General features: G+C 37.7%; 1 protein-coding gene across 1 annotated transcript in view; it reads right to left on the bottom strand.

Moving 5' to 3' along the window:
* whrna (whirlin a) overlaps positions 1 to 27,089 on the bottom strand; it is a gene marked incomplete at its 5' end in the record, with an annotated part of 351,922 nt that overhangs the window by 96,496 nt on the left and 228,337 nt on the right. Inside the window, 2 exon segments of the mRNA XM_079581179.1 lie at positions 8,452 to 8,488; positions 16,189 to 16,397. Of these exon segments, the coding sequence (XP_079437305.1) occupies positions 8,452 to 8,488; positions 16,189 to 16,397 (246 nt within the window).

Below are 27,089 nucleotides of genomic sequence, written 5' to 3'. Positions count from 1 at the left end.
AAATACTGTTAAGTACCAGACAGGAAAATCTGGTCGGTGCTATTTTAAGAGCAGATGTTGTTACTGCAATGCGAGAAAAGGCATCACGAGAAACTCTCCATACATCTGTTTGTTTGCGTTCAATGACAGGTTTCCCCAGTCGCGCTGCCAAGCTGTCGCTGTTCCTGGGGTCCGATTCAAAACAAGAGCATGTGATGTAAAACGACTTACATTTACTTATCCACAATAAGGCAGGCAGGTGTGCTTCTTCAGGCTCCTCTAACGGCTGTCGCTGTGACATCAGGAAATGAATAATGACATGATATCATATGATTTAATTGCTTCCCCCTCTTCAAGTTTGATGTATTTGGAGCTTTGTTCAAGTGTCTGTAGAAGTACAAACACAAGGAACACCTTCCCTCATACTTCCCAAAATTGTACTGTACAAGTACAGTACAGTAGTCTTCTGTATGTTCATGTACATGTACTGTGTGTCATCTGTATGTTCATGTATGTTCATGTACATGTACAGTGTATGTTGTGGATTTTCTTGCTTAATAAAGCTCAAGAGATGTTTGTCTAGTCAAGATGTGAAGTTTTATTACACAATGCATTGCGGAGAAGTTACACATGACACGAGTTCATGTTTAAGCTCTACTCTGCTCAGCCCTGGCATTACCTTTATAGGTGAGTGCCACAGACAGAGCAGCAGGACAGGGGTCATACACAACAAAGGGAAGCCCAGAAACACAGAGAAATGGTAATACAGTTGGAGATGTTAATGCAGCCACCAAAAGGCACTTTGCATGGTAATGAAATCATGGTGGCGTTTGGAGGCAGAAGGAGATCTATTGCTGTTGGGGAGATGGGCCATTTGGGACCTTTGTCTAAAGGTGCGAGGGCCTCGTCTGGGGTCCAGGAAAGGCCGGTCTCTCTACCTGGTTTAGTCAAAGGCCCAGCAGGGGACCCAAGACAGGACGCCAGTGTGGTTACCAATTTAACTAACTAAATACTAAAACTAAAATGCCATAACATGTATCATCTGTATGTACATGTACTGTGTGTCTTCTGTATGTTCATGTACATGTACTGTGTGTCTTCTGTATGTACATGTATGTTCATGTATGTTCATGTATGTTCATGTATGTTCATGTATGTTCGTGTATGTTCATGTATGTTCGTGTATGTTCATGTATGTTCATGTACATGTACTCTGTGTCATGTGTATGTTCATGTTTGTTCGTGTATGTTCGTGTATGTTCATGTATGTTCATGTATGTTCATGTATGTTCGTGTATGTTCATGTATGTTCGTGTATGTTCATGTATGTTCATGTACATGTACTCTGTGTCATGTGTATGTTCATGTTTGTTCGTGTATGTTCATGTATGTTCATGTACATGTACTGTGTGTCATGTGTATGTTCATGTATGTTCTTGTATGTTCATGTATGTTCATGTACATGTACTGTGTGTCATGTGTATGTTCATGTTTGTTCGTGTATGTTCATGTATGTTCATGTACATGTACTGTGTGTCATGTGTATGTTCATGTATGTTCTTGTATGTTCATGTATGTTCATGTACATGTACTCTGTGTCATCTGTATGTTCATGTATGTTCGTGTTTTGTCGACATCACGGGTCACTTTAAAAGGTGATTTATTTTCCTGCACAGCCTGAAGCAGACGTTCAGAGGAGTTCCTCTGCTGCTACACTGACCCTCCTTCTGTCCCAGCCCAGAGCTCTGTGTCACTGCAGGAGAACCAAAAGCCACGCTTCCTCCACAGAAACGCCGCTTCTAAGTTTAGCAGACCTGAATTGGGGCACAAGGTCGAGCACCATCACAAAGTATCAATAAGTGCCGTCTACTGTAGTTCAGATAAAAGCTTTTGTATCAATCACTAACTCAACCCTTCCACAAACTCCGCCTTCGCTTCTGCTGCTTCGTTTACTAAAGTCAAGAAATCCAACAGCTTTAACCCTCTTTTGAAATCACAAGGCCACAAATGTGTTGGCTCAGCATGAAGTAAAACTGCTCCTTTCAGGAAAAAACATGACATTTATAGTGGCTGACAAAGCAAGCTATTTCAGATCTTTATACGGCCATAAAAATGTTTCTCCAAAGAGGGAAAGGTTAGCGCTGTTTAAGCAGGAGCACTTTCAATCTTCTTAAAGGAGCAAAGATTCATACGGAAGTTTTCATGCTTGCTTCAAGGTTAGAGTTAGCAATTATGCACATCCAAATCTGAAAGCGTATTGACAGGAGAGTTTACAGCCTATAGTGTGATGCCTCATAAACCACCGTGATTTCACTTTACTAGGTTTACTCCATCCGTATTTTATTCCACATTTTTTGTCTCACGTTCCATCCATCCATTTCCTTCCGCTTTATCCGGGGCCGGGTCGCGGGGGCAGCAGTTTCAGCAGAGATAAAAAGTATTTAACTAGTATAAACATCTCAATTTGAGCACAATAATCCAAATTTTTGTTGTTTTGACGAGTTAAGAAGTTCTTGTGCATTTGTCCCAGATTATTTCCCTTGTTCTGAGATGTTTCTGACTCGTTTCGATACATTTCGTCCTTATTTCAGGTCATTTTCTTTGCCAATGGGGTAAGAAAATTGGTCTCATCTCATTGGCAATTTTACCATTGGCAATTGGTACAAAATGACAAAAATGTGATAAAAATTTGACCAAAAAATGACAAAAAATTGACAAAAATCAGATAAAAATCTGACAAAAATTTGAGAAAAAAATGATGAAAAATTAACAAAAAAAATGACAAAAAAATGACAAAATGTGACAAAAATTTGATAAAAAATGGACTTAAAAAATGACAAAATGTGATAAAAAATTGAGAAAAAAATGATGAAAAATTAACAAAAAAATGTGATAAAAAAATGACAAAAAAATGATAAAAAATTGATGAAAAAAATGACAAAACGGTGACAAAATGTGACTAAAAAATGACAAAAATGTGACTAAAAAATGACAAAAATGTGATTAAAAAATGACAAAAATGTGATTAAAAAATGACAAAAATGTGACTAAAAAATGACAAAAATGTGATTAAAAAATGACAAAAAATTGATACAAAATTGATGAAAAAAATGACCAAATGGTGACTAAAATGTGATAAAAATATGACAAAAATTTGACAAAAAAAAGACAAAAACTTACTTTCTTATTTCAAGCAAGATTTACCCTGGTCTGAAATGTCCTCAAACAAGCAAAGTAAACTTGGTCCGATCAGGAAAAATGTCTAAATGAGTGAAAACCGCTCAAAACAAGAAACATTTCCTCAATTCAAGTCATTTAAGCCAATGCTTGATATTTACTTTTTGTAGTGCAGACTTCAGACGAAAAAAATCACTAGTTTGAATTATCATACTTTCATGCTTTCTTTTTCATAAATGTCTATATACGGTTTAGTTGTTAAAATGGGACTGCTCTACACTCACACTGAGGTGCGTGAATTGTCTTGCCACAAAACAAGGTTAAAACATATCGACTTTTGCAATAAAAATCAGCAAACATTCTCCAAGTTTCCAATCGAGTCGTCCGTAGAGCGGGTTTGGCATGAATCCGATAATCCAGAGGCGTAAAAGCGACAGGTCTGCAGACAAAACCAAAATAACTCTTGTCAAGTCTTTCAGTGCAGACGTTCAGATGTGAAAAGGCCCTTCAGCGTTTTCCTCCAGAGCTAAATCAAGCTAATAGTTCATAATGTCTCATTCAGAGAGCAGCACACACTTGAGTTTCCTTTCAAAGTCTCTTTCCTCTGAATTCCTGGAACACAAATCCACTTTCACCGGAATGCATTTGTGCGAACCAAACAGGCCTCAGATCCTTCAGAGATATGGGCTCAAAGAATCCCCTCTCGTCCAACCTTTAAGAGGCAGACAGAAGATGGCTAATGCGAGCTCACTTAAGGGGAAACAAGGATGCACTTTCAAGTTTCATGTGCAGAAAAAAGACCCATGCTTTAAACATCATGGAGAAAGTTTCAAAGGCCATTCAAAACACTCACTTTTCCCCCGTAAAAGTAGATGCTGTGGCCTGTAATTCAAACAAGAGGAAACAGACAAGAGCTCGGAGAGAGCCTCTGGGGCTGGGGTCCATTAAGGCAGGTTCCCAAACTGTGGTACGTGTAGGGCTGGGTACCGTTATTTTTTTTTTTTTTTTCGATACCACTACTGTAACCTCTTAACTCCCGCCTGAACGGATCCCATTTCCTCCAGTTTGGCTTTGCCCTAGTCAGAAAGATTCTTGGGGAAAAAGCACCAAAATGGCCACAAAAAATAAGGAGAAAACAAGGGTGTGAACGCAAGAAAAATGTGAGAAAAATTCAACCAAAGAGTGACAAAAATTCGACACAAATGTTACAAAACTGTGACAAAAATTCAACAAAAAATCAACAAAAAAGTGACAAAAATTCAACAAAATGTGACAAAAATGTGACAAAATTTAAAAAAAAAATGTGACAAAAATTAAACCAAAGAGTGACAAAAATTCAACAAAAATTTAAAAAAAATGTGACAAAAATGTGACAAAAATTCAACTAAATGTGACAAAAATGTGACAAAAATAAAACAAAAATGTGACAAAAATTCAACAAAAATGTGACAAAAATTCAATAAAAAATCAACAAAAATGTGACAAAAATGTGACAAAAATTCAACTAAATGTGACAAAAATGTGACAAAAATAAAACAAAAATGTGACAAAAATTCAACAAAAATGTGACAAAAATTCAATAAAAAATCAACAAAAATGTGACAAAAATGTGACAAAAATAAAACAAAAATGTGACAAAAATTCAACAAAAATGTGATAAAAATTCAACAAAAATGTGACAAAAATGTGACAAAAATGTGACAAAAATTCAACAAAAATGTGACAAAAATTCATCAAAAATGTCACAAAAACCCAACAAAAATATGACAAAAATTCAACAAAAATTCAACAAAACTGTGACAAAAAATCAACAAAACTGTGACAAAAATTCAACAAAAATGTGACAATGAGGTCAAGTCAAGTTTAATTTTTACAAAATTTTCCACTAAAAAACAGCTTATTTTAAAACTAAACAAGAAATCCAAAATCCCCTCTGAAAAAGTCTTGGCAACTCATTCATCAATAAAATGAAACCATAAATTTGAATGTAGCTCGATCCATTATTCAGATTTCGTCCCCGTAAAGATGGGAAATTTGGGGCATTTTTAGGCATAAAACACCTTGTTCTTATATGACAAGATAAAATGACAGAAAACTTGCCATGTATTTTTTTTTTCTTCACATTTATGCCAGTGATCCACAGCAAAACTTTCAAATTAAAATCTGTAAATTTTAAATGTAAGTCTCAAGTCTGACCCTCCCTCCTCTGACAGTAATAGAGGAAAGCAAACCTCTGTACGTCCACACTGTTTGAAAACCACTCTCCTAATATGAGGCCTGGTAACAACAACGCCGCCAACAATAAAAAACCTAATCAAATTCACATTGTCCACGGCTGAGCTGGAAATTAAACATAGGCTTCACGTCCTCCACACATAATGTTATTGTGTTGCATATGCTCTTGTGTTGCTGATTACGGTAATGCTCCGAGCGAATAACAAAGCTCCGGCACGGGGGATTCGCATTAGCATAAGAAATGAATGAGGGTTTATGTCCAAGAGGCGGCTTCACAATCACGCAAACGCATTCAAGAGGTGGGCCTGGGCGCAGACTGATTCATTTAAATTATAATTATCTGCAGAGGTGCATAGTATAGTGTATAAAGTAGAAATAAGCAGCGTCCAGTTACACCAGTGGGTCATGAGCCTTTGACAGTCAAACCTACAGCACCCGGACCCATCCCGGAACCGAAAGAGAGCGCAAACCACTTGTTCCACTGAAGAACATTAGCACAGTGATCTTGAGTGGCACCTTGTCTGAAGGATTTGTTTGACAGGACAGCACAGGGTGTCTCATAGTCGGACTGAGACCTTAACCCCTGAACTCCCGCCTGAACCGAGCACCTTTTTCTCGAAAACAATGATGGAAATGTGAGAAAAAAGTGAGAAAACTTTGAAAAAAAAGTGATGAAAAAATGACAAAAATGTGACAAAAATTCAACAAAAAATGTGACAAAAAATGTGAAAAAATGACAAAAAATGACCAAGAAATGTGACAAAAAATTACAAAAATGTGACAAAAATAACAAAAATAAATAAATAAATTTGACAAAAAAATAAATAAAATAAAAAAATAACAAAAAATGACAAACAAATGTGACAAACAAATGTGACAAAAAAAGACAAAAAAAGACAAAAAAAGACAAAAAAAGACAAAAAAATGACAAAAAATGACAAAAAATGACCAAAAAAAAGACATAAAATTACAGAAAATGTGACAAAAAATTCCAAAAAAGTGGCAAAAAATGACAAAAAATAACAAAAAATGTGACCAAAAAAACCCCAAAATGTGACAAAAAATGACAAAAAATGACAAAAAAATGAACAAAAATGTGACAAAAAATAACAAAAATTGTGACAAAAAACCCCCAAAAAATGACAAAAAATGTGACAAAAAATAACAAAAAATGTGACAAAAAATGACAAAAAAGTAACAAAAATGAGTTGATTACCCCCCCCAAAAAAGATGGAAAAAAATCTGATGACGTGAGGAAAAAGATCCATTTAGATGAGTTTTGTGATCTTTCAAATGAGGCGTTACACTGGCCTACAGGATTTGGGTAAAGCTGAACTAGAGAAAATGCTCTCGGTTCAGGCGGGAGTTAAGCGGTTAATCAACATCCTACTTTTTCTTCAAAGGGCTTCACCTCCTACAGGTCTCTTCACTGACTCGCCCTTTAACACATCACACCACTCTCCATTACGCACATGAACATAACATTGTGCCTTCGCCATAATTAGAAGCACCCGCGCCGGAGCAAATCAAGATTTGTCAGTCTGTAGATAATAACATGGGAAACATTTAAAGGTCACGCCAGCTACTGCATCCCCCCCCCCCCTCCCCCCCCCTGGAGAACAGAGAACACTGAGATAACGCCCTGTAATCACATAAAGACACGTTACTCCCAAAGTCAGTCCCAAAGTCAAACCTCTGCCGGTCTATTTGGTGCATTCAGTGTGAGGCTTTTCCAGCATCCACTTCAAAAACAAACAGTCAGTCTCTCAATTGTGGCTGAGCAGATCGCTGAGGTACTGTGTTTGCGTGATGAACTAAAACATCAAATCAATGATAAATAATGAATAATGATCGAAGAATTTATGCTGAACTCACACTTTCAAAATGATATAATATGGCATTTTCTTTGACTTAAAGAAATGAATGAGCTAAAGTCACTGTAGGTACTGCAGGTATAGGTGGTGCTGTTGTTTCCATTTTGCTCTATGTTGCTACAATAATTGATTTTGTTCTACTAAAACTAGGCTTTTGTAGCAGGTTAACCCCTTAACTCCCACCTGAACAGAGCACATTTTCTCCAGTTTGGCTTTACCCCAGTCCAAAAGCTTCTGGAAAAAAGGTGGGAAAATAGCGACAGAACTGAGACAAATGTTGTGTGACCCTCCAGGGTTTTAATAAAGTCTCCATCGCGTCTTCAAAGCACGTCCAGCTGCTCCGTGTGCAGGTCAGTCCCACGCCTCAAAATAACTCCTCCCATCAGCGCGAGCGTCTCGTCTTCTCTCGGGTCAGTCTCATGATCGATCACAAACACAAACGCTCCGTCTAAACTCGCCTTTTACACAAGATAACAACAAATAATCCGGTCCGCGGTAAAAACGAAACAGAAACCTGCAGTGACACTGATGTCAAAGCTCCGCTAACAGCAACGAAACACTTCCTGTTGTCCCGACAAAATAAAAGGCGTCAATGTTCCAGCCGCTGGGAGAGGGTTTGAAATGTTCATTAATAAATGAACCTAATATTTTAGGCGCAAATGGATACAAATCTCGTTTTTCTTCGTTTTCCTGGTCGTACGTTTTGCTCAAATAGAAATAAAGGCCTGTCTCTAATTGTGGCCTGGTTCCAATAAAGGCCTGGTCCTAGATGCCCTTGAGTAAATAAAGGCCCCGGCCTATATTAGAGCATTTACGGTTAGCACCTGGCGCTAACTAGCTGCTCAACAACTAGCAGCTAGCTCACATCGATCCGGTCAAAACAAATATTATCCACTGATAACGTCAATTGCAGACTTTTCATCAACAATGAGCTGTAGGCGATTGTGACAAGCAAACCTGGTATGACCTTGTCCTATCATCATCATCATCAACATCAACATCAACATCAAGCACTAAATTAGGACCTACACTTGTTCCAAACCAGGACATTTTGAAATATATCTACAGCTCTGCTCCTGAAGTCACTCAATCCCACTTGGTACAAGATGTGACACTTAAATCTGGAGTGACCACAAAGACGTGACACGTAGGAAGGCGAGGAGGAGGAGGAGGAGAAATGTCTGACCTTTCCGGCGGCGGTGGCTCCCTGCTCCACGGAGAAGCTGCAAACAAGCACAGAGGAAGAGTTCAGTCGTAACAGAACGTATGGTGAGGTATGTGCGTGAACTATGGCGGCTCAATTCTCAATCGCCGCTCGAAGAATTGACCTTTCGCAAAAGCCCCGCCCACTTAGTTACCGTTGCTGCGTCCGTCAAACTTTCTGATGCCGCTGCGAAAGTGACTCGTGTTAGTGACTCTAATGGAAGCAATAAAATGCGCGATATCCTCCAGATCGAGGCAAAAGGGGTCACAGTCTGCAGCAGAGGGAGATATTCAAGATATTAAACTATCCCATGAAGAAGAAGAAGAAGAAGAAGGGGACAAAGAGAGAGAAGAAGAGGATGGGGAAGAAGAAGAAAAGGATGAAGAAGAAGAAAAGGATGAAGAAGAAGAAAAAAAAAAAGAAGAAAAAGAAAAAAAAGAAGAAGGGGACAAAGCGAGAGAAGAAGAGGATGGGGAAGAAGAAGAAAAGGAAGACGAAGAAGAAGAAAAGGATGAAGAAGAAGAAAAAGAAGAAAAAGAAGTAGTAGTAGTGGTAGTAGTAGTAGGGGAGAAAGAGAGAGAAGAAGAGGATGGGGAAGAAGAAGAAAAGGATGAAGAAGAAGAAAAGGATGAAGAAGAAGAAAAAGAAGAACAAGAAAAAGAAGAAGTAGTAGTAGTAGTAGTAGTAGTAGGGGACAAAGAGAGAGAAGAAGAGGATAGGGAAGCAGAAGAAAAGGATGAAGAAGAAGAAAAGGATGAAGAAGAAGAAAAGGATGAAGAAGAAGAAAAAGAAGAAAAAGAAAAAGAAGAAAAAGAAAAAGAAGAACTAGTAGTAGTAGTAGTAGTACTAGGGGAGAAAGAGAGAGGAGAAGAAGAGGATGGGGAAGAAGAAGAGGATGGGGAAGAAGAAGAAGAAGAAGAAGAAGAAGAAGAAGAAGAAGAAGAAGAAGAAGAAGAAGAAGAAGAAGAAGAAGAAGAAGAAGAAGAAGAAGAAGAAGAAGAAGAAGAAGAAGAAGAAACCTAAAATGATCTCCTCCTGCCTCTTCCAGCCTTGTGGACCAGTCGTGCTCTTGCTCTGCCCGGTAAGCACCCTCTGACTTGTTTAGTATGTCAAAAAATAGGAACATTTCTCCGGTGCGCTAAAGTTAGCTAATGCTAGGTAAACCTACAGGTGCCACAATGACACTCAGCTCCAGTCAGTTATCAGGACCGTGAAAAAACACACAGTACTTTTATCAGGGAGACAAAAACACGTGGGACTGTAGGCTTGTAAAAGTTCACCACCGTAGTTACAGCTCCAGTGCTAGTTTGTGTAACGTTATGTGACTGTCAGTAGCTAGATGTTAGCATGCTAAGGTGTTAGCCTAGTGGCGAGACCCCAGTCTTACCTTAGAGCAGATGTATGCTTGTTTATTTGGAGGCATTTGTCTGGGTGTGGGCCGTCCACATTGTTTGATCCATTGTAGGCAGTGTTCAGGTTGTGTTTTCGCTTTGGGAAGGAAAATAACTCCCCCAGACACACTCTTGTGGTCCCTAGTGTCCAATTTACCAGTCCAAACCTGCTCTAAACCAGTCCAAACCTGATCTAAACTAGTCAAAACCTGGTCCAAATCTGGTCAAAACCAGTCCAAACCTGAGCTAAACTAGTCCAAATCTGGTCAAAACCAGAATAAACCTGTCAAAACCTGATATAAACCAGTCCAAACCTGAGATAAACTCGTCAAAACCTGGTCAAAATGTGATCTAAACCAGTCAAAACCTGATCTAAACTAGTCCAAATCTGGTCAAAACTAGTCCAAATCTGGTCAAAACCAGTCCAAACCTGATCTAAACTAGTCCAAATCTGGTCAAAACCAGAATAAACCTGTCAAAACCTGATCTAAACCAGTCCAAATCTGCTCTAAACTAGTCTGTCAAAACCAGAATAAACCTGTCAAAACCTGATCTAAACCAGTCCAAACCTGAGCTAAACTAGTCAAAACCTGGTCAAAACTTGATCTAAACCAGTCCAAACCTGAGCTAAACTAGTCCAAATCTGGTCAAAACTAGTCCAAATCTGGTCAAAACCAGTCCAAACCTGATCTAAACTAGTCCAAATCTGGTCAAAACCAGAATAAACCTGTCAAAACCTGATCTAAACCGGTCCAAACCTGATCTAAACTAGTCCAAATCTGGTCAAAACCAGAATAAACCTGTCAAAACCTGATCTAAACCAGTCCAAACCTGAGATAAACTTGTCCAAATCTGGTCAAAACCAGTCCAAACCTGTCAAAACCTGGTCAAAACCAGTCCAAACCTGATCTAAACTAGTCCAAATCTGGTCAAAACCAGAATAAACCTGTCAAAACCTGATCTAAACCGGTCCAAACCTGATCTAAACTAGTCCAAATCTGGTCAAAACCAGAATAAACCTGTCAAAACCTGATCTAAACCAGTCCAAACCTGAGATAAACTTGTCCAAATCTGGTCAAAACCAGTCCAAACCTGTCAAAACCTGACCTAAACCAGTCCAAACCTGAGCTAAACTAGTCCAAATCTGGTCAAAACCAGAATAAACCTGTCAAAACCTGATCTAAATCAGTCCAAACCTGAGCTAAACTAGTCCAAACCTGGTCAAAACCAGAATAAACCTGTCAAAATCTGATCTACATTGTCCAAATCTAGTAAAAAACAGAATAGACCTGGTCAAAACCAGTCCAAACCTGAGCTAAACTAGTCAAAACCTGGTCAAAACCTGATATAAACCAGTCCAAACCTGCTCTAAACTAGTCCAAATCTGGTCAAAACCAGAATAAACCTGTCAAAACCTGATAAAAAACAGTCCAAACCTGATCTAAACTAGTCAAAACCTGGTCAAAACCTGATCTAAACCAGTCCAAACCCTCAGTGCTCATTGCTGGTATCTGGCTCATTGTTTGGCATGACGGACCTAGCTTCATAGTAACGGTTGCCCGGATGTCTGATTGGACAATTACCGTTTCGGGGGCGGGGTTTTTGCGAAAGGTCAATTGCACAAGTTATTTTGGTCGTGGCAAGTCTCTACGAATGCAGCCAAACCGCCTTCATCTTCACCACTCATTTGTTTGGCTCATTTCTCACACAAACACAAGCTGAGGCATCTCCAGTTTGCCAAAAAAATAAAATAAAAAGGATCCCGAAATCACGGTTATGTTTTCTCCAGCCTCATCTGCAATTACAGGAGAGGATACGAACCTGTCACCTTGTATTTTCTTACATAAACACCCTGAGTGAAGGGTTAAATGGAAAGGAAATATTGCCGAAAGGGATCAGGACATGTTAGCGCCGCTGTAAACATATTGATGTCTCTCTCGCTCTCATTTTTAATCTCCCCCTCCGCTCTGATCAAACTGTGTCCACATCCACACTGGCAGCGTTCTTAAATCCACAGGTAAAACCAACGCGTCCCAAAGCTCCTGTCTGCCGCGGATATGTGGCAGACCAGGTGGAACTAAATGCCTCTAAACTCCTCACTTTGAAATGTGTGGAGGTTTGTGGTTTCACGAGAAAACTTGGGCGATAGCGGAGGAGCAAATGTTTTGACAGTGTCCGCAGCTGTAGAAGATATAGGGGGGCAGGCCAGGTCCATACTGTTAGTAGTTTCTTTAAATTTCTTTATATCAACCCTTTTTTTGGGTGTATTTTCTAACCATTTGGGAGACTTCTAGGTTGCCTGATCTAAACCAGTCCAAACCAAAATAAACCTGTCAAAACCAGTCAAAACCTGATCTAAACCAGTCCAAACCTGTCAAAACCAGAATAAACCTGTCAAAACCTGATCTAAATTGTCCAAATCTGGTCAAAACCAGTCCAAACCTGTCCAAACTTGAGCTAAACTAGTCAAAACCTGATCTAAACCAGTCCAAACCTGATCTAAACCAGTCCAAACCAGATTAAACCTGTCAAAACCTGATATAAACCTGTCAAAACCTGATCTAAACCAGAATAAACCTGTCAAAACCTAATCTAAACCAGTCCAAACCTACTCTAAACGTGTCCAAATCTGGTTAAAACCTGATCTAAACCAGTCCAAACCTGAGCTAAACTAGTCAAAAACCTGGTCAAAACCTGATCTAAACCAATCCAAACCTGATCTAAACCAGTCCAAACCTGATCTAAACCAGTCCAAACCTGATCTAAACTAGTCCAAGTCTGGTCGAAACCTGTCAAAACCAGATCTAAACCGGTTCAAATCTGTCAAAACCAGAATAAACCTGTCAAAACCTGATCTAAATTGTCCAAATCTGGTCAAAACCAGCCCAAACCTGTCCAAACCTGGTCTAAACTAGTCCATATCTGGTCAAAACCAGTCCAAACCAGAATAAACCTGTCAAAACCTAATCTAAACTTGTCCAAATCTGGTCAAAACCAGGCCAAACCTGAGCTAAACTAGTCCAAGTCTGGTCGAAACCAGAATAAACCTGTCAAAACCTGATCTAAACCAGTCCAAATCGGTCAAAACCAGAATAAACCTGTCGAAACCTGATCTAAATTGTCCAAATCTGGTCAAAACCTGTCAAAACCTGGTCAAAACCAGAATAAACCTGATCGAAACTAGTCCAAATCTGGTCAAAACCAGAATAAACCTGTCAAAAGCTGGTCTTAACCAGTCCAAACCATTGTAAACCAGTCCAAACTAGTCCAAACTGGATATTTTGCATATCACACACTTGAACCGAATGGTACAGGCAGAATTAGAAACACACGATTCAGTAAAGATCTAATAAAGTGTGCTCTCCCAAATGTTAATGTAACAGCAAATGGATTCATTATGAAGTGGCTTTAAATGCAAAGAACCGAGAGGACGTCCTGGGCTTTATGAGCGCAGTGTTGAGACAGAAAAAGGAAGCGATTTTGGCGTAAAAGTGCAATCGTGCGCTGAACCGTGGGGGTGGAATCAGCCTCACCGCGATGGGGAGAGTTTTCTTGGCCGCCTGCTCTGTTTCTTTCTTCCTAAGGTTTAGTGCGGTTTCATTTGAACTAATCTATTCATTTTAAAGATTAGTTCAGTCGAGTTAAAGGTCAGAGCCTGAAAAGACTAAAACTGCCTTTCTCAGATAAGAATAAAAGAACAATTAACGAGAAGTCTGTTGTGATGAGGCCATGTTGTTGAAATACTGGATGGGTTTTAGAAAGCCTTCAGATTGTTTTCACTTTAGAAAACTTTGGGGATTTGAGGCATCAGATAAAGTCGATAACAATCAGAAATTCGGCTGTCTGGACTTTCTAAAAACGTTCACTTTTCTCGTCGATGTTTTGCCTCTCGTGAGAAGAATTTAATCAATCCTAAAGCAGCACAAGTTAGAGAACTGAATTTGGCTTTGGTACGCCAACCCAGAACACACAAAATGGGTTTAATTCTGCAACTAGGCACTATTGACTGAACCTATAGCACTGCACCTCCCCCGCAGCATTGAAGGAACGGTCAAATACATAACCCTTAAGGCAATTTGAGGATATCAAGTTTGGTGCACATTTTAAACTTTACTTTCCTCCGAAATTAAGATAATAAAAATTATAAAATAGGAGAAATCAACCATAGGCTTTGTGTATGGTTTAAATCTGTCATCTCTATACATGCCTTTCAGTCATGTGACCTGTGTTGTTATGGCGGCCATTTTGAATACCGAAGTAGAATCATGCAGCGCTACAACATATAACAATATCTCTATTCAAGATATAAATAACAACTTTTTGACAGTGGCATTTTTATTTGCTATGTACGTTTATGTGAAGAAACCAGTAGTCAGTGTTTAAGCTGCTCAAGATGTTAGCATGCTACCGGTTAGCATTTAGCTTCAACAGCTCAGCTCTGACCTCTGAACCGCACTCCAAACATCTAGCCTTGGATACAACATGGGATAGAAGTCAGAGCTGTTACTGTAGTGTTTCCTCAGTGTTTCTAAGCAAGTAAAAAATATATTACTTTAAAATAAGTTCTTATTTTTCCCTAAAAAATAATATGTCTAATAATAATGTCTTGAGTTAAGTTTTCTTGAGAAAAAAAATCTTATTTTAGGAAATAAAATCTAGCCATTTCTTGTTCAGATAAATTTGCTAAAAACATGATAATTTTTCTTGTAACAAGAAAGAAAAACATTTTGAGCTTTAGACAAAGAATGTTTTTTCTTATTTTACGAAAAACTAAGATCACAATAACTCTTAATGTAAGACCTGATTCTCACTGAGAGAAAATACATTCCATTCTTTAAAGGAATAGGCCACCGTTTTTACATACTGAGATATGCTCTTACCTCACTTTAGTCGAGTTAATATATCCCCGTCTGGTCTTTGTCCGTGCGCTCTGCCAGGCAAACGGAGCACATACGCAGCCTCTCCCACATGTCACATAGCTCCAAAAAAGCTCACGATAGAAGCTACCAAGCTCTTCCACGTGTTCCCTATTTAAATAAAGTTTCGTGAAGTGTTTTCATGCGAAGTATATTTACACAGAAATGTAGCATGTCGATTTTATAAGCAAATAAAAAGGGGGACTATATTGTGAGGCGTAATGATACGAGGAGCACAGCGTCCGCGTAGTAACTCCTAAAGACTTTCCCCGCTCACTTCCGTCAATAACCTTTAGGAGTTACTGCGCGGACGTTTTACTCCTCGTATCATTACGCCTCACAATATAGTCCCCCTTTTTATCTGCTTATAAAATCGACATGCTACATTTCTGTGTAAATATACTTCGCATGAAAACACTTCACGAAACTTTATTTAAATAGGGAACACGTGGAAGAGCTTGGTAGCTTCTATCGTGAGCTTTTTTGGAGCTATGTGACATGTGGGAGAGGCTGCGTATGTGCTCCGTTTGCGTGACAGAGCGCACGGACAAAGACCAGACGGGGATATATTAACTCGACTAAAGTGAGGTAAGAACATATCTCAGTATGTAAAAACGGTGGCCTATTCCTTTAAAGTGGGCGGCTCGGTGGCACAGCGGTTAGAGCCTCCGCTTCACAGCTCGAAGGTCCTGGGTTCGATTCCCACCAGGACGGGGCCTTTCTGTGTGGAGCATGTTCTCCCCGTGTCTACCACTAAAAACATGTACAATAGGTGAATCCTCCAGCAGGTGATTCTGACCATCAGCTTGGCTCCACATCATGGAGGCGGGTCTCCGGGCGTGGGCAACATTTTCCTTAATTCCTTTATTAAGAACATTTTGCTCAAAAATGTGTGTAATTTAGAACATTTTGCTTTAATCAAGCAACATTTAAGTAAAATACCCACAATTTCTCACTAAATAAGAATGATTTCCTTAAATTATTCAATTTTCTGAGGACATTTTGCTTAATTCTAGGTATTTATTTGCTTAAATTGAGTGTTTCTTGTTTTATGATGAGAAAAATATTCTAGAAATAATAATTCTTAGCAAGAAAAAAATGCTGACCTTGTTTTTAGTAGGGCACTTTTTGCAGTGTATGTGTGTGTTTATCCTGCTGAAGCCATTGACAGTTGGATGACAGTTGCTAACCGGTAGCATGCTAACGTCTTGAGCAGCTTAAACACTGACTCAGACTGTTGACATGACAAACCCGTACTCCTGGTTGGGAAACACTGGTCTACAGGACAGAAGGTCTGTATCTAAATTCAGAAAGCTTGACGGGCCTAGCAACAGTAACTAAGCGGGCGAAAGCTCCACTCCAGGTGTTTCCAGGTGTTTCCAGGTGTTTCCAGGTGTCTCTCTGCTCCTCACCTGGCCAGGCTGCTGGTGGCCGAGCTCTCCCCGATGGCCGAGCTGGCGATCCACTTGGTCTCCCCCACCACAGTGCGGGCGTGCGGGACCCGGCCCACGTCCTTCACCGTCATCATCAGGTGGCGCGAGGACTTGAGCACCCGCACCGCCTCGTCGTGCGGGATGCTCAGGAAGCTCCGCCCGTTCACCTCCAGGATCTGATCGCCCACCTGCGCGGGGGCGAGAGAGCACAGGGGGACCAGGGCTGAGTCGGGGTCAGGCTGAGGGCGGTAAACGGGCCGTGCGGACACAGGGGGAGGGGCCGGGGGGAGAGTTCGGTGGAGAGAGAGAAGCTTGTTGATTAATAAAGGAAGAGAAAATAACATACTTGGTCATATATCTAAAAGCTTGTGGTAGAACAGGGACTCTCAAACCATTAGATTAAGATCAAATCAAGATAAAACCGGGTCAGAACCTCTTCCGGGTGCTAGTTTTGGTCCAGGCATTTGGACTCAATTGGACACAAGGGGGCGCCATTCCAACCTTCTCAGTGTAAATGTGAATTGACTTTCTTCAGAGTGAGACTTTAGGTCAGACATGAGTGACAGTGACATGAGGCTAAATACAGTGAGCTCTTTGTTTCCAGTAAAAAATCTGAGGCCTCATTGCTCTTCAGCCACAGACTGAGAAGTGAAGAAGGAAGTCATGGAGCTTCTGCTTTAGACAGAACTGCGGACTTCTGCTGGATATAAGAGTCATATCACACTCTTAATGTCAAATATGAAGTAATAATATAATATAAGGAAAAATATTATTGCAATTACAAAAGCAAAATATAAATATCCTGCATCCTGATGGAAATGTGACAAAAAAGTGAGAAAACATTGACAAAAAAAGGACGAGAAATTGATGGAGAAGTGGCAAAAATGTCACAAAAATGTCACAAGAAATTGACAAAAGATTGACGAAAAATATGACCAAAAAAATGACAAAAATGTGATAAAAATTTGACAAAAAAAATGACAAAAATGTGACAAAAAATGACCAAAAATGACAAAAAAAATTGACAAAAAATGACAAAGATGTGACAAAAATGTCAAAAAATGACATAAATTTGACAAAAAAACGACAAAAAATTGACAAAAAAATGACACAAAATTACAAAAAAATTACAAAAAAATTACAAAAAATGGACAAAAAAATGACAAAAAAATGTGACAAAAAAATGACAAATGACAAAAATTTGACAAAAAATTGACAAAAAATTGACAAAAAATTGACAAAAAATTGACAAAAATTTGACTTTCACACAACTTATTTTTCAACCTCTTCAGGGTGACAGTTTTGGTCCAGGCATTTGGACGCAATTGGACACAATGGGGCGCCCTTCCAACAGTCTCAGTGTCAATGTGAGTTGACTTTCTGCAGAGTTAGACTTTAGGTCAGACACCACAGTGAGCTCTTTGTTTCCAGTAAAAAGGCTGAGGCCTCATTGCTCTTCAGCCACAGACTGAGAAGTGAAGAAGGAAGTCATGGAGCTTCTGCGTTAGACAGAACTGCGGACTTCTGCTGGATATCAGAAACATATCACACTCTTACAGTCAAATATGAAGTAAAAATATAATATAAGGAGAACTATTATTGCAATTACAAAAGCAAAATGTAAATATCCTGCATCGTATTAAAATATTGGTTAATTATTGACTACTCACATCCAAAAAAATCGAATCCTTGATTCTAAAGCAGAAGCTCCATGACTTCCTTCTTCACTTCTCAGTCTGTGACGGAAGAGCAATGAGGCCTCAGCCTTTTTACAGGAAACAAAGAGCTCACTATATTTAGCCTCATGTTACTGTCACTCATGGTGTCTGACCTAAAGTCTAACTCTGCAGAAAGTCAATTCATATTTACACTGAGACTGTTGGAAGGGCGCCCCCTTGTGTCCAACTGCGTCCAAATGCCCGGACCAAAACTGTCACTCTGAAGAGGTTGAAAAAGAAATAGTGTGAAAGCAAAAAAGGCAAATGCAACTACTCAATTTTATTGCTGTTGTTCAAGGAAACACTTACTACAGTGTAGGAAGGATGGAAGGAAGCAAAGAAGGAAATATATCAAAGAAGGACAGAAGGTATGGATTGATGTGAGGAAGGAAGGAAGGAAGGAAGATGGGATGTAAGGAAATAAGAAGAGATGTAAGGACCAATAGCAGTGTGTAAGAAAGGAAGAAAAGAAGGATGAAATGAAGGATGAAAGATTTATTAAAGAAGAATGTAAGGAAGAAAGGAAGGAAGGTTGAAGAAGGGATGTAAAGAAAGAAGAAGAGATGTAAGGACCAATAGCAGTACGTAAGGAAGGATGAAAGGAAGGAATGAAGGAAGGAAGAAAGAAGGGATGTAAGGACCGATAGCAGTATGTAAGGAAGGATGAAAGGAAGGATGAAAGGAAGCGTGATATAAGGAAGCAAAGACGGATTTATAAAAGAAGAATGAAAGGAAAAAAGGAAGGAATGATGGAAGAAGGGATGTCAGGAAATAAGAAGAGATGCAAAGACGGATAGCAGTGTGTAAGGAAGGATGTAAGGAAGGATGAAAGGATTAAAGGAAGGAATGAAGGAAGGAAGAAAGAAGGGATGTAAGGACCGATAGCAGTATGTAAGGAAGGATGTAAGGAAGAAGGGAAGGATGAAAGAAAGAAAGAAAGAAAGAAAGAAAGAAAGAAAGAAAGAAAGAAAGAAAGAAAGAAAGAAAGAAAGAAAGAAAGAAAGAAAGAAAGAAAGAAAGAAAGAAAGAAAGAAAGAAAATATGCAAAGAAAATATGCAAAGATGTAGGAACAGAGAGCAGGATCTAGGGACGGATACTGGGAAGCAAAGACGGATTTATGAAACAAAGAATGTAAGGAAGAAAGGAAGGAATGATGGAAGAAGGAATGTAAGGACCATTAGCAGTGTATAAGGAAGGATGCAAGGAAGAAGGGAAGAATGAAAGGATAAAAGGATACAAGGAAGGAATGATGGAAGAAGGGATGTAAGGAAATAAGAAGAGATGGAAGGACCAATAGCAGTATTGAAGAAAAGAAGGATGAAAAGAAGGATGAAAGGAAGAAGGGAAGAGAGAAAATAAGCACAGATGTAAGAAAAGCTAGCAGGATGTACGGAAGCAAAGATGGATAAATGAAAGAAAGAATGTAAGGAAGAAAGGAAGGAAGAAGGGATGTACGGAAACGAGAACAGGTGAAAGGATGTACAGCAGTTTGTAAGGAAGGATGAAAGAAAGAAAGAAGGGAAGTAAGAAAATAAGCAAAGATGTAGGAACAGATAGTAGGGTGTGAGGAAGGAAACAAAGGAAGGAAGGAAGAAGGGAAGTACAGAAACAAGAATAATGTATAAAGAAGGATGTACGAACATAAGCGAGGGTGTAAGAAAGTAGGGAAAGATGCAACGACTAAGGAAACATTAGGCAGTAAAGATTGAAGGAAGGATCTAAGGAAGGAAGGACTGATGTAAGGATTTTTTTTCCTCTCTTCACCTGCAGCATCTCATCATAACCAAACACATAGAGAGAAATTGAACACAGTGATTGACCATTGTTCTGTTTGAGTCTCACACACTGTTGACTTTCACCTTTTTCCCGAGTCGGCTGGAGGAAAAAGTGGCCTTATATGAAACAATCCACTGTTCCTTTTCCCAGAGCCATATTTTTTCCATTCCATCTGTCACAACATGTTTTCGTTCCATTGCCGTTTGTCTTGTCGGAGGGTTTGTTTTTGCAGAAAAGTTTAAGGAATTGAAGACGTCATTAAAAAGTTTGACCAGCAGAAAACTCAGTAACAGGAATTTTTGCTACAACTCTACGATAGCCGTGCTTTGGTGTTGGTCTGTTGAATTTTAAGGTTAATGCTTGAACTTACAATGGACAGAATATTGCACAATAGTTGTTGCACTAGTTGTACCATTTGCAGCATGATGTGAATGAGATGTAAGCCTTTTTCATGAAGTTACTATATAAAATCCATGCTTTCAAATAAACACTTTTACAATCTTGACAGTGGACTGACAATAGTGACATTAACCTCTTAACTCCCGCCTGAACCGAGAGGATCTTTTTCCTCACGTCATCACATTGTTTTTCCCATCATTTTTTTGTTGGGTATTCAAGTCATTTTTGTAACTTTTTGTCATTTTTTTGGTCATTTTTTGTCACATTTTTGTAATTTTTTTGTAACATTTTGTCACAATTTTGTCATTTTTCTTTGTAATTTTTTTCGTCCATTTTTTTTCAATTTTTTTCTTTTTTTTGTCATTTTTTGTCACATTTTTGTCATTTTTTTGTCATTTTTTAGTCATTTTTTCGTCAATTTTTTGTCCATTTTTGTAATGTTTTTGTAACATTTTGTCACATTTTTGGTCATTTTTTTGTCACATTTTTGTCATTTTTTGGTCAAATTTTCATCAAATTTTCATCATTTTTTTGTCATTTTTTGTCACATTTTTGTCACATTTTTTGTAATTTAAAAAAAAAAATTTGGTCAAATTTTTATCACATTTTTTTTGTTTTTTGTCATTTTCTTTGTCAATTTTTAACACATTTTTGTCATTTTTTGTCATTTTTTTGTCATTTTTTTGTCATTTTTTGTCACATTTTTGTCATTTTTTTGTCACATTTTTGTCATTTTTTTGTCACATTTTTGTCATTTTTTCGCCATTTTTTCGTCAATTATTTGTTAATTGGGTCATTTTTGGCACTTTTTCATCAATTTTTCCTCACTTTGTTTTATCAATGTTTTCTCACTTTTTTCTCCCATTTCCATCATTGTTTTCATCTCACCTTTTTTCCACACACTTTTGGACTGGGGTAAAGCCAAACTGGAGAAAATGTGCTCGGTTCAGGTGGGAGTTAAGGGGTTATTAAACGGCTCATCCACCACCAGGAGCCACCGTTACCCAGACTCTTCCATGGAATTAGCATAACTACCTCGATATTACACCTACAACAACATGGTAATAACAGCAAAGACATGGATCCACATCACAAAAACACCACAATACACAAGAGCCGCCTCAGTCATGGGAAAGAGGCATCTGCAATTTCAACATCCGCTTTTTTTATTGTCTTTTATGTGCATTGCTATTGCGGCAAATCCTCCATTACTCAAAAAAACAAACACCTAAACAAATTGCAGCGCCGCGTCCGTTTCCAAGAGCGCCGCACATGAATTGGCTTTTCTCTCCGCGGCATTACCGGCAAATTCTTTCGAATGCGGCGGCGTCTGCCCAAAGCCTCAAATCACCCGCTGTGCTATTTTTATCTGAGAGGGAACTGTATCTGCCGGGGAGAGTGTGTTTTTGCCGCTCCCGTCACAGCCGGCAATCTCTACATCGTAACCCGAATCATCCCTGTAAATAAACTCTCAATCATCTCCTTCCTGCTGCTTCCACGACAGACCTCACGTCTCAACCGCAGCAGCAGAACCGTGAGCCTCTTCACTACGGGGATCTGTGCCCATTAAGTCCCACCTGAACCGAGTTTGGCTTTACCCCAGTTCCAAAAGCTTCTGTGAAAATAGCAACAAAACTGAGACGAAAACAATGATGGAAATGTGAGAAAAAAGTGAGAAAACATTGACGAAAAAGTGACGAGAAATTGATGGAAAAGTGGCAAAAATGTCACAAAAATTGTCACAAGAAATTGACAAAAGATTGACGAAAAAATGACAAAAATGTGACAAAAATGTGACAAAAATGTCCAAAAAAATAACAAAAATATGACAAAAAAATGACAAAAAATGATAAAAATGTGACAAAAATGTGATAAAAATTTGACAAAAATTTGACAAAAAAATGACAAAAATGTGATAAAAATGTGACAAAAAAATGACAAAAAAATGACAAAAATGTGACAAAAAAAATGACAAAAATGTGACAAAAATGTGACAAAAATGTGCTAAAAATTTGACAAAAATTTGACGAAAAAAACAACAAAAAAATGACAAAAATGTGATAAAAATGTGACAAAAAAATGAAAAATAAATGACAAAAATGTGACAAAAAATGACAAAAATGTGACAAAAATGTGACAAAAATGTGCTAAAAATTTGACAAAAATGTGACGAAAAAAACAACAAAAAAATGACAAAAATGTGATAAAAATGTGACAAAAAAACAACAAAAAAATGACAAAAATGTGATAAAAATGTGACAAAAAAACAACAAAAAAATGACAAAAAAATGAAAAAAATGTGATAAAAATGTGACAAAAAAATGACAAAAATGTGACAAAAATGTGACAAAAAAATGACAAAAATGTGATCAAAATTTGACGAAAAAAATAACAAAAATATGATAAAAAATATGATAAAAATGTGACAAAAAAATTACAAAAAAATTACAAAAAAATTACAAAAATGTGACCAAAAAATGACAAAAAATGTGACAAAAATGTGACAAAAATGTGCTAAAAATTTGACAAAAATTTGACGAAAAAATGACAAAAATGTGATAAAAATTTGACAAAAAATTGACCAAAAATGACAAAAAAATAACAAAAATATGACAAAAATATGATAAAAATGTGACAAAAAAATTACAAAAAAATTACAAAAAAATTACAAAAATGTGACACAAATGTGACACAAATGTGACAAAAATGTGACAAAAAAATGACAAAAAAATGACAAAGATTTGACAAAAAATTGATAAAAATGTGACAAAAATGTGACAAAAATGTGACAAAAATACGACAAAAAAATGACAAAAAAATGACAAAAATGTGACAAAAATTTGATAAAAATTTGATAAAAATTTGATAAAAATGTGACCAAAAAATGACAAAAAATGACCAAAAAAAATGACCAAAAAAAAAGACAAAAAAGTTACAAAAAAGTTACAAAAATCTAATAACGTGAGGAAAAAGAGTTAAGAGGTTTAAGTAGTTTTTGAATAATTAGAGAAAGTTTAGATTTTTCTCCAAATTGTTTTCCCCCTGAACTGTATTCAAACATGACCATATATGGGCGCCTCCAGAGACGCCGTCTGCATCTCCAGGGCCTTTAAGTCATCTGAAACAAACCACACACTGATGCCGCGGCAGCGCTGCATGCATCTCCCTTATGAAGGTCATAATGTCATCATAACAACACATAAGTGCACATAAAAATGCAGTTTGTGTAAATACATTCTCCGATGCAGTTCAGGACTTTACTGCCGCGTCGTAAAACCCCACATAAACATCCATAAAAAGTCATTAAACTACACTTTTACACAATGCAGTTTCAACACAAGGCGAGCCCAGTCGGCCGGCTTTCAGGATTACGAGGTCGTTAAAGTTTGCATTTTCTTTTTGCCTGCATATCTAATGAGGGATTTGTTGTATATCACTTTCACACGGGGTTTAATCGCCCAGGGGCACAACAACAGTACACTTCTGTGCACAAATGAAGGAAGTTTCCACCCTCCATGGCTACTAGAGAATATTCCTTTTGGTCAGTTCCAACGGCTAAGAAGCATTGGAGTATTTTAACCCCTTAACTCCCACCTGAACCGGGCACATTTTCTCCAGTTTGGCTTTACCCCAGTCCAAAAGCTTCTGGAAAAAAGGTGAGAAAATAGCAACAAAACTGAGACGAAAACAATGATGGAAATGTGACAAAAAAGTGAGAAAACGTTGACAAAAAAGTGACGAAAAATGGATGAAAAAGTGGCAAAAATGTCACAAAAATGTCACAAGAAATTGACAAAAAATGGACGAAAAAATGATAAAAATGTGACAAAAAAATGACAAAAATATGACAAAAATGTGACAAAAATGTGACCAAAAAATGTTTTGTTTTTTTTTTTACAAAAATGTGCCGAAAAAATGACAGAAATGTGACAAAAAATGACTAAAAATGGATCAAAAAAATACAAAAATGTGATAAAAAAGTGACAAAAAAAAGACAAAAATTTGACAAAAAAATATATTTTTTTTTACAAAAATGTGACAAAAAAATGGATTAAAAAAATGACAAAAAATGACATAAATGTGATCAAAATGTGACAAAAAATGTGAAAAAAATGACAAAAATGCGACAAAAAATTACAAAAAATTGATTTAAAAATTTGACAAAAAATGATTTTTTTTTACAAAATGTGACAAAAAATTACAAAAAATTGATTAAAAAAAATGACAAAAAATGTGTTAAAAATTTGATAAAAATGTGACAAAAAATGTGACAAAAAAATTACAAAAATGCAACAAAATGTGATTAAAATTTGACAAAAAAAATAACAAAAATTTGACCAAAAAAAAAAGTGATAAAAAATGACCAAAAAAATGACCAAAAAAATGACCAAAAAAATGACCAAAAAAATGACCAAAAAAATTGCAAAAATGAGTTGAACACCCGACACAAAAATGATGGAAAAAAAATCTGATAACATGAGGGAAAAGATCCTCTCGGTTCAGGCGGGAGTTAAGAGGCTAAGAAGTGATCGCACACTGAGATCCCCACCATTAGTTTTAGGAAAGCCCCCACTCTTGGTCATAAAATATGTGCCTTAGAGCAAATCCAAGAGACTATCAGAGGAGGGGGCGGATTAAAAAAAACATTCCCTCAAAGCTATGGAGCACCCAGGCCTCAATGCAGAATTAGATTTGTCAGTGTTTTTGTAAAATGTATGGATTTCAAAGTTCAATGCCATCATAGAAACATGCTCTCAAGCAGTCACCTGTACTGGGTTCAGATGTTTCACCTGGATCTATCTATAAGAAATCAACGTCGAGCTTTGTAATGTACCGAAAGAGAGAGTGCTGCAGCTGTCAGCAGAGTTCAGGGTTGAATTCCTCGCCGTGGAGCTAATCTCCCCGTTCTCTCGCTCGCCGCGCTCCTAAATTACAACCGCTGGCATTTCGCTCTGACACAGTGTTTAGCATTTGGAAAAAAAAGGACTTTCCAAAATGCCATTTCCTCACTTGTCTTTCCGTTTTCATCCCCGTTTGGCCGAGGCTCCGCTGAGCTGTGGCCAATGCCATCGGTGTAATTGCACGAACGGCGGAGCGTGTTGGGCAGTTTCCGACGTCCTGAAATGCCCCTCGATCTGGCAACCCGGTAAAGAGCGGCAAAATCAACGTGTCGAGTTGTATGTTGAGAATGTTGTTTGTTGTTGCTCACTGAACTTCCTCATTCCAGTACATGCTTTTCAGTCATGTGACGTTTGTTGTTATGGCGGCCATGTTGAATACCAAATGTAACAATATCTCTACTCGGGGTGAAAATGAAAGACAATTGATTGGCATTTTTTTTATATTAGTGTGTATTGGTGACTCCGGACCGGTGGCAGTCAAGTTGCAAACATGGTTTTCTGGCCAGAGACACCAGGGGGAGATGAAAGACCCTCCAATCATCCCATAAACACTTGTATCACCCCCACAGGGACTACGGGAAGGATTTATTAAGGTAAACACGTTACTTAGTGCTGCTTTAACTTCTTAACTCCCGCCTGAACCGAGAGGATCTTTTTCCTCACGTTATCAGATTTTTTTTCCATCATTTTTTTGTTTGGTGTTCAACTCACTTTTGTCATTTTTTGTCATTTTTTTGGTCCTTTTTTTGGTCTTTATTTGGCTTTTTTTTGGTCAATTTTTTATCATTTTTTGTCATTTTTTGTCACATTTTTGTCACATTTTTGTCACATTTTTGTCACATTTTTGTAATTTTTTTGTCACATTTTTGTCATTTTTTTGTCACATTTTTGTCATTTTTTGTCACATTTTTGTCATTTTTTTGTCACATTTTTGTCATTTATTTTGTCATTTTTTTGTCATTTTTTGTTACATTTTTGTCATTTTTTTGTCATTTTTTTGTCATTTTTTGTCACATTTTTGTCACATTTTTGTCATTTTTTTGTCACATTTTGTCACATTTTTGTCACATTTTTGTCATTTTTTTGTCACATTTTGTCACATTTTTGTCATTTTTTGTCACATTTTTGTCATTTTTTTGTCACTTTTTGTCATTTTTTTGTCAAATTTTCGTCATTTTTTCGTCACATTTTTGTCATTTTTTGTCACATTTTTGTCATTTTTTTGTCATTTTTTTGTCACATTTTTGTCACATTTTTGTCATTTCTTTGTCATTTTTTGGTCACATTTTTGTCATTTTTTGTCACATTTTTGTCATTTTTTTTGTCATTTTTTGTCACATTTTTGTCATTTTTTTGTCATATTTTTGTCATATTTTTTGCAGTTTTTTTGTCACATTTTTATCACATTTTTGTTACTTTTTTGTCACATTTTTGCCACTTTTTCATCTATTTTTCGTCACTTTCTTCTCAATGTTTTCTCACTTTTTTGTCACATTTCCATCATTGTTTTCGTCTCAGTTTTGTTGCTTATTTTCTCACCTTTTTTCCAGAAGCTTTTGGATTGGGGTAAAGCCAAACTGGAGTAAAAGTACTCAGTTCAGGCGGGAGTTAAGGGGTTCAGCTCTTCCAGTTAATCCAGAATTCGATCTTCTGTTTTGACTAATCAAATAAAGGAACGTCCTGAAGGCGGGGCCAAATTGCAAACATCTCCGACATCGCGGACTTTCGGACATTGAGAGAGACTTGTGGCCTTGTCTCTCGAAAACTAGAGATTTCGAGCTTTCAAACGATCCTCCTATCAGGGTCTGTGGCAGATTAACTCCAGACGTGTAGAACATGAAGACTTAGCGGATCCTTTAGCCCCCTGTGCTCCCCCTGTGCTCCCCCTGTTTACAAGTGTACACTGAGCCTTTAGCTATCGCGCTGCAGTGTCTGTTCTCCGGGGAGCCGCTGACTCTCAGATCATTCTCGTTTTTCTACTAGCCTTAGACAAACAATCTTTTTCTCTTTTCCCTGTCCTCTCCCTGAGCTAAATCCTGACTCCAGTTCAGGCCGGAGACAGATGTGCACTCCCACAATGAAAAC

Source organism: Gobius niger (assembly GCF_951799975.1).
Source record: "Gobius niger genome assembly, chromosome: 22".
Taxonomy (NCBI): Eukaryota; Metazoa; Chordata; class Actinopteri; order Gobiiformes; family Gobiidae; genus Gobius; species Gobius niger.
The sequence above is the reverse complement of the archived record's forward strand: the minus strand, read 5'-3'. Positions and strand labels throughout refer to the sequence as shown.